At 36.1% G+C, this 8,730-nt stretch overlaps 1 protein-coding gene across 1 annotated transcript in view; it reads right to left on the reverse strand.

Moving 5' to 3' along the window:
* The window catches only part of KIF5B (kinesin family member 5B), a 26,579-nt gene extending 21,176 nt beyond the window's left edge, over window positions 1-5,403 (reverse strand). Inside the window, exons 1-7 of the mRNA XM_010144664.1 lie at window positions 5,368-5,403; window positions 4,497-4,584; window positions 2,775-2,848; window positions 2,201-2,305; window positions 1,743-1,791; window positions 1,365-1,420; window positions 1,168-1,255 (exon numbers count right to left, since the gene is read on the reverse strand). Of these exons, the coding sequence (XP_010142966.1) occupies window positions 1,168-1,255; window positions 1,365-1,420; window positions 1,743-1,791; window positions 2,201-2,305; window positions 2,775-2,848; window positions 4,497-4,584; window positions 5,368-5,403 (496 nt within the window). The remainder of the gene's footprint in view (window positions 1-1,167; window positions 1,256-1,364; window positions 1,421-1,742; window positions 1,792-2,200; window positions 2,306-2,774; window positions 2,849-4,496; window positions 4,585-5,367) is intronic.
* Window positions 5,404-8,730: the final 3,327 nt, after the last annotated feature.

Below are 8,730 nucleotides of genomic sequence, written 5' to 3' on the forward strand. Positions count from 1 at the left end.
ACAATAACCCTCCCCCCCCCCCCCCCCCAGATTTACAATGTATCACATTTTATCCTTCCGCAAAAATTTGAACTAGATGGCCATAACCTTTCAGCCCTTTGTCTAAATACCTACTGTCCCCTCTACCGTAAAACACGCAGAGTAAACAAGACTTACTGAATTTAAAGAATGATTTTAATTCATTAAACAGAATCTAAGCTGACTGCAATCTGAATGAGAATGTCTGCCTGTTTCTTCTTCCTTTTAACCACAAATCCCTCAAATGCCTAAAAAGACCAGCTTATTGATGTCACAGAAGCAGTTCAACATAGTCTTCTATACAAATTTCCATCATTTCACCATTACTTAGTCTGGTCCCCACTTCAGAACTTTACTACCTAGAAGCAACGAAATGGAAGTGTAGGACTGAGTTATTCCTTAAAAGGAACATCATCATATTTTTATTTTTCAATCTTTAAAAAATTATTTCCCTTCTCATTTTTTCTTAATGACTACATATTCTTTCATTTCAATAAATAAATCTGACTAAATAAGTGGACACAGGAAGATTGAGAAACTCACCCTCAAACTGTCTGTCAGATTTCTGACAGTCACTTGTTAAGAACCGATGTGTTATTGTGCATCATCTTTTCTTGTTTTAAGGGTTTTTTTTGTTTTTAAAAACCTTCTGTCACTTCCTACTCCTGCTTCTTGTGGGAATTCTGAGACCCGTGACATGATTCCTTGCAAATCAGCTGCATGCCACAGGCCAAAGAGCTTGAGACATTGGGATGCTGCTTCATTCTGATCAGTTTTTCTTAGAATATGCAACTGAACGGCCACACTAGTCAGGCACAGTGCCTCACTCGGATTCATAGGTTAACTGAAACGAATTCCACAAACTGGGATTTTGCGGTATTCCTACTGCAGAACACCTTTTCCTCCAATGATTCAGAGCTCCTCACTGACCGCTCACTTTCTCCTTTCAATCCAAGTCTAAGTAACAAGAAATTTTCTAACAAGAAATTAATTTAACTACTTGTTTCTGGAAGATGTGCTGAAACTGCTTATGCTAGACCCTTTCATAACCTGAATTATTTAGCTCATTATTTTTGCCTTCCCTGCTTTTTAAAGCATAACAGAAGCAAATCGATAAAGCACTAAAAGGAAACAAAAGATAATACTTACTCGTAACTGCTACATGTCGGTTTGATTTTCCTTCATCTATAGTATCCATAACTTCTTCTGGACTACATACAAAACGCTCTGTGCAACCCTTTAAAAAATAAAAAAAGAGGGGCAAAAAACCACAACACCAACATGTCAGAAGTAAATGGCATACACTAGAGGAGTGCAAGATGAAAACATATCAAATTGACGCTCACCTTTACATAGGGAACTCTATTTTTGTCCTCATGAACAGAAAGATTGGTCTTTGAAACTGGAAGAGAAAAAGTTCTAGAGCTAAGGTATATACAATTTCTTTGCAAAATGAATAAGCTGTGTATACATGTCCAAGTCACAGGTGTTATTTCTCAGCAACACTTTCTAAAAATGTAACACACAGGAAACAACCATTACTGCAGCTTTAGTAGTATTATATAGATTAGCTCCATGTTTTCCCATGTTGATGTACCCCTTAACCAAGTACAGGTTACTAGCACACTGCATACCTATCTTAATCATGATAAAACTTTTGGTTTTTTAAATCTCCCTCTCTAGAACAATTTATTTTCTATGTTCAATATAAATAAAGGGCTTACCATCCAAAAGGTCCCTTATTTTATCCAAGTATATTTCAAAATATGACACCTAGAAGTGATAAGGGGCATAAAGATACAGCATCAGAAAACAAAAATGCTTCGCTTTTTGATCTGGATTCAGCATGATTATTATGACCTCCTGCATAATACCACATCTAGCTCAAGTCCTTAAAGCTGAACTAAAATACACCTTTAAGAAGAAACTATTTTAATCAAAAGCTTCAAACACTATCAGCACTGCCATAGGTTATCAGGATAGCTACCATCAATGTTCAATGGAAACAAGATTAAAGTGTTAACTTAATTCTTCTTTACAAAGAGTCAGTTACTTCAGAAATAACTCATAATTAGGTTTTCCAAGTTACAGGCATTTGAAACAGACACAGAATACTCATTTAACTACAGACTACTTTCAGTTTTAATACAGATTAAATAAGTAACAATGAAGAAAAATTTACCTTAATATGAAACTCAAGATTCTCATCCATAGAATAAATATAATTAAAAATATCTTGCACTATTCTTGGAATAATACCCATTCCATCTGGGTCATGAAGCTTCCCCTTGTTAGAAAAAGATACAATAAAATGAAACATTCATACTGAATCCAACATCACAAACAGTATCCAAAGGCAAAACAAACATTTAACAGACAAACTAGTTTTAAAATACTGACAGGTATGATGCACCTATTTTATCTCTAAAGGAAAGTCTTGACTATCCATTTAGCCCCAGCATTCGCCAGGAGTGAAGGGAACAGCCTCAGCAATTTCCCAAGCTACCAGAAGTGAAAAGGTACTACTAACATTATTCTTGCACTTCTCATCCTGCTAGTGAGGGCTGAAAAATTAAAATAATTGTCGTTCTCAGTCCTAAAAGACATTTTGGGTACCAAAATGTTACAGTGAAAAGGGAAAGAAAATTAAAATTGCAGATAAAGACAAGCAGACATCCGGTTTCTAGAAGGATAAGGCTATCGTGATGAAGAGATGACAGTGACATTAAGAAGAAAATTATTTTAAGATTTCTTACTTCCATAGTGTGTGTCTTTCCAGATGATGTTTGCCCATAAGCAAATATTGTACCATTGTATCCCTCAAGTACATCTAAATGGAAAGAGTATTTTCATTAGGGTTCATTTCTTTCTTGTAAAGGAAAGTCAAATGAAATAGCATGCAAGCAGGCAATTCCTAAAATGTTCGGCAAGTTAAGTTACTCAATATTTGGAGACTGTGCAAGAGTTGGAGGGGAGGGAGGGTGCTCCCCCCTACCCCTTTAATGCATTAAGTCATTATTGGCTGCACTGTAGAAGTTTACAGTATTAGAAGCATCCATTCCTGCAACCAGGAAAAAAAAAAATCAGGACTTCAGAGTCAGGTACAACAGGGAAATCAATATAACTGCACACTGAACAGATAGTCTCTGATAACTCAGAAGAGATATACAAGAACACTGCAGTATTTTCTGCCTTCAGGGAAGTTTAATTGTCCAACAGTGAAGAAAATGGGCTATGATATAAATTTCAAGCATCTTACTCTTTGGCCAAAAGCTTGTATTTCAAATTACGAATGAACCAACCCCAAGTTTTAGATTGAGGAGTGTATGCTGGTAAGCTGGTTTCTTTACAAGCCAGTTACTGTAGAACCACATCCTGTAAGCAAACTTTTATTTTCCAATAACAAGCATGAGATATTCTGAATGGGGAAGTTTTTTGTCACCCCACTATAGCCCTAATCCATTTGCACTCAAGCTCATTTGCCATCCTATGTAACACAGCCTAGAAATGCTGCACAGAGAGATCAGATTTTCAGATGGAGGAAAGGGGCAGTATTACAATTCTTATTTAACTCCAGTTTTTAAGGAGCAAACTTCTGCTCTAATCCCAATTATTATTACACTCATTGAAGGGTTAAATACTTGCAGCAGCAAGGATTTTCCACAACAATTCACTTTTCTAATGATCAAACCCCCCCAACATTTACCCAGTCTTCTCTTGTCACTAGTAGCTGACATTTCTGATATCTGTTTCAGACAAGGCTCTCTTAAAGGTGTTTTCAAAGCTATGTCAATTAAAACATATTACTGATCTCCTTAATAAATTAATTATATTTTTAGGAAACTAGCTAATTGTTTACTACAACAATTCAACATGGTATAACCTTCTTTTGACAAGACTTCCTGAAGTTATTAGGCCAACTCTGACAATTCAAGTTTAGAGGATATGTACACCCTGACATTCACAGCAGAAACTCACATGTAAACTTTTAATTGTGAAGCTGAAAATCCCATTAAAAAAATTCTCCTTAAACTGTATATTGAATAAACAAGCATAGAAAAGATCTAGAGCATAAACACAATTTCACAAGTTTCCTTTCTTCTTACATTTCTTCAAACAAACCAATGTAGGATATTTTCACCAATAAATCTGAGGGGGCAAAAACCCACCAAACTGGTAAGAGGTATTTTGATCAATTTCTGACAAGTTCCTTTAAACAATCTTTTGCAAAGAACTGCAAAAAAACTAAAACATGACAGGTAAATGTTACTAAATGTTGCAATCCACTGAAACAGCAGGTTAAGCATTGAGTTAAAATCATCCTGTAGTTGAGCTGATAAATTACACTGCTATGATCCACACTGGTTCTTATTAAAAATTCAGGAGGTAAAAGGAAGCAATATAATTATCAGCTTTCAACACTGAAATTCACACAAATGAAACATTTCCTTATGATTAAAGTTGCTGTTAAACCTTACCTTTGACAATCTTTTTAGCACAATCATTGTATACTTGTTCCTGTGATGTGTTGGACTGGAATACACGGTCAAATATATATGGCTTGGACTGGAAAAAAGAAAGACACATAAAGCTATTAAAAAATCAGATGCTGGAAGTAGAACTAGAAGGTGTTTCTTCATATAGTTTAGAAGTAGCATGTACTGTCTCAGCCCAAACTTTTGTTTTATTTTAAACACTTGAAGACTAGCATGGAAATCAGCTTACGCAGCATTGCCTAAATCTTCACGTGCTTGCCTACATGAATTAGTTATCTTTGGTTCTGGAGAACTATTTAGATTGCACTTTGAAACCACTGTCCACATGACTGCAGTTTTCTTGATTTATGAGGTAAGCCAATGCCTAGTCTTTGTGCCTGAGAACTCCTTATTCTCTTCTACTCTGGTAAACGCAAATTATTGAAAACAGCTTATACCATATCACACAGAGTATGTGTCTTGGTAATATTTGATAAAAACCTCAAAAGAAAGAGGCACATTCAGGTCACCTACAGTCAGCACAAGAACTAATTCCCCATACAGGATATCCTTAAACTAAAGCTCCATAAGCAGAAGGAAAAGTCCACTTTGGAGGAGGGGAAGCTTTCACAGACGACTCATCTGGAAGACAATATAAGAAGCAGCTCTGACATAGCTTTCTGAAAGGAATGTTAAGTTTTACTTTGTTTTAAAGAAGAGATTTTCATAATACAGTTCTAAGCAGCTGACAGTCCACTAGGATATGAACTATTATGCTCATCTTAAAGTTCAAATTTTTGTAGCATTTTAAGAGCTTGATTTAGTAGGTAGCCAAACAGATAGGCAAGGTCTGCAAAGGACCTAGGTCAGTTACGATTGCTAAACTCTCTGCAACTGTTAAGTACTCCATTTTGCCTATATATAATTCATTATCATCCTTGTCCAAGGATATTCTGGAACTGCCTCCCTGGCAAAGAAACAAGCGTAGTTTCTATCTTTTGCACCCGCACCACATTCCCTTCCCCAGCCTGACCTTCCATTTGTCTTTCAGCAACATATAGCATAACACCAAACAAAGCTTTTTAGATTCAACATATATCTACCTGTTGAAAGGCCTTGAATTCAGGTGGATGAGCTCCCTCTTGGTAAATATAATTACAGCATTCACTGTGTAAACATGCTCAAGAAACCACAAGACTCAGACAGAAATTATGCCTAAGGTGTTGAAGCTTGTCAGGATGCTTGTTTCACAGCAGGGAAATCACAAGCCTTCTTGATTACTCATTTTAGCTTCAAATACGCCTCAAATTCCTACATTCTACAGGTAGAATCGAGGCCGCTACGTAGCCCAGAAGACAAACAACTAACAAGTTGGAGCAACCCTGAGGTAAGAAAATAAAGGCTGAGAATGCATTACATTAAAAAGTCATTGTAGAAAAGACAACTCTAGCCATACATTTTCTTTCTCACTAGCAGCTGTATTTTCAAGAAGCGTCCGACTTCACAAATATCAATCAGCTACACTACAAAATACGAGTGATCTGCATCACAAAACAGTAATCAGATTTGTTTCACGCTCAAGTGCATATTTCTATGCACTGAAATAATACAATGAGGATCACATTTAATATTACATGTTGGAAAAATGGTGGGAAAAGCGATGTGTCCAATGTCACTACAATCAATCTATGCAGCATTAGCAGTTTGTGTGTTTGTACTTGTAAAACTTAAACTCTTCTCCAAATTATTGCTCCAGAAAATATATAGATGAGAATTATTCCAATTAAATTGATTTTATAAGAAATAGTGGAAGTTTCTGGAAACCATTTTCTGACAGTCTATGCAGCAACTGTTAATACTCACTATTTTCACAAATCCCAACATATTTGATCTTTACTGTTCCCAGTAGAGCATGACAACTAAGAGAACAGAAAAGTACATTAAAATGCAAACATTATTTTGCACAGCATATGTGTTTGATTGTATACATATACATCATTGTGTATTTATATATTACTACATAATATTTCTGATGCCAAATAGCAGATTTTTTATTTACTTCAGATAAATACTACTTTAAAAAATAAAAAATATCAGCCCTAGTTTCTGGTACAGGAAGACACCTTGATCAGAAAAAAACTGTAGGCACAACCTACACTAGTCTGCAACCCTTCTGCAATCTACAGGTATCTGGAGCAGGTTCTGTAAAACCTCTCTTCTCTAAAATTTTAGAAAGCATTTAGGGGCTCGTGTTGTTTCTTTTAGTTCTTCGTCCGAGAAAAGGTTAACTGAACTATTACTCTGTGTTAAAGGAAAATTATGTTTACTAATTTGAGAGCAATCTGTATACACAGACACTTTTAGACTATCTACTCTCCCACTGCCATTGAAATGCCTTCATAAGAGAACAGAGCCAAGTTACAGTATCCTCTATAACTAGGTTTTTTTTGTTTCACAAAATGTTAATATAAAGAATTGCAGTACAATGAAAGCCATGAACTAGTAGGAACAGAAGACCAGACTGCCCGGGCTTCGCTCAGGCAGTAATGCCTTTAATTGATCTTGTTTATTTATATAGTGAAAGCTGCTAGGCACATGACAAACACCAATGTCCCTCAAGTTAACAACTGCTACCAACATACCACAAAACCTAATAATTCGGGCGAAAAGAATCCTCACAGGGGGTCCTGTTTATACCATTGTCATTTCCCCCTCCCTTGCAGGTGGAAAGTGGAATATTTCTTTACATGTTGTCAATATTATACAGTCCTAGGTGAAGCCACAATACAACTTCAAAGCACCCAAAAGTCCAATTACGTATTTCCCTCCCCTCACAGGTCACAGTACATTTATCACACCTATTAAATCCCTGCTCCATCATCACTTAATCAATACCTAACCAAGTAGGTTTAGCCAAGCAGGTTCCCAGATAATTACATTTTAAGAAAACAAGTTACTCCCACTCTGTATGGTTTTGCATCTTTGACATCTGCAATGCTATGTCTTATCACTTGTCTTTACAGTCTACTTTCTGCTGTAAACAAAGCTAAAACTGTATTACACAGATTACCCTGCCCTAAAAAGCCTACTCATTACCTTTAAGAGATTAATCAAGAAAGATTAAAGTGTCAGATATTTTTTCTATACCAGATGCCTTTTCTTCCCCAAGTACTAAACAATCAGATATGATGTAGTGAAACACAAAAGGTCTATGCAGCTTGACACATTATGGACACGATGTCCATAACACTGGTAGTGGCAGTGTCACTACTGAGATATGATGCTGTTTTGACATACTTCAGAAGACTTCATCAGGCATTGCTCAAATCCTAATAAAAAATTTAATATAACCTACAACCAACACATAAAATACCAAAGCAAAAAAGCAAAGCTTCCAACTTCCTCTCTCTCCTCTCCAAACAGAGAGAATTCACTTACACTGACTCCTTGCCTAGCATTGGCTCTGTCAGTAATCAACCACTAAGACTTCTGTAGTTGCTTGTACTGAAGGGATGTAGCCCCAGAGCAAAGACTTTCCAAGTGCTCTCACAGCCCTCAAAAGAAGTGTGTCTGCCAAAACAATTTATCAGTAGTTAAAAAGGATCTTGATAAAGGGTTTATGTTCAAGTTCTGCAGGTAACTTGAACAGTAGTTACCCGTCATCCTTATACAAAAGGATGCTCAACCCATATAAATTATACAAGATTCAGAGCATGCACAAGTTTCTTTCAGAAAGTTAGTTTTTGTCAGTACCTTCAAAGAGGACTACACAAGAATCTGCGATCACAGTCCAAGAAATACTTAAGATTATCACCACAGAAATTATTTTTTAAAGCAAAAATTTACTTGAGAAATCAGTAGTGTATTCTTCTACCACAGCATATCTACATGCTTTTCACTGGTTTGGTGTTGCTTTTTTTTTTTTTTTTGCTAGAATGGACAGTTCAAATAACATTATATCCACCCATTGTTAGTTTATTCTTGTTTACAAGTTGAAGTAATAAGCAATGGCTTACCTTTAAGTTCTGCATCTTTATGAAAGAACACTTTTCCCATCAGCACAAAATATGTTAAAAGAAAAAACCCACACCTAATAATTTCTGCAAGGTATAATGTCAAATACCTGACTCGGCTCTTCCTACGACTAAGCTAAGGCATTGCTGCTTGGACACGCCTAACAGAGTCCAACACTGCCGGTGAGAGAAAAGGCACTGCTCCAAATTAGTATGTTATTTTT

Source organism: Buceros rhinoceros, unplaced genomic scaffold (assembly GCF_000710305.1).
Source record: "Buceros rhinoceros silvestris isolate BGI_N320 unplaced genomic scaffold, ASM71030v1 scaffold21691, whole genome shotgun sequence".
Lineage (NCBI taxonomy): Eukaryota > Metazoa > Chordata > Aves > Bucerotiformes > Bucerotidae > Buceros > Buceros rhinoceros.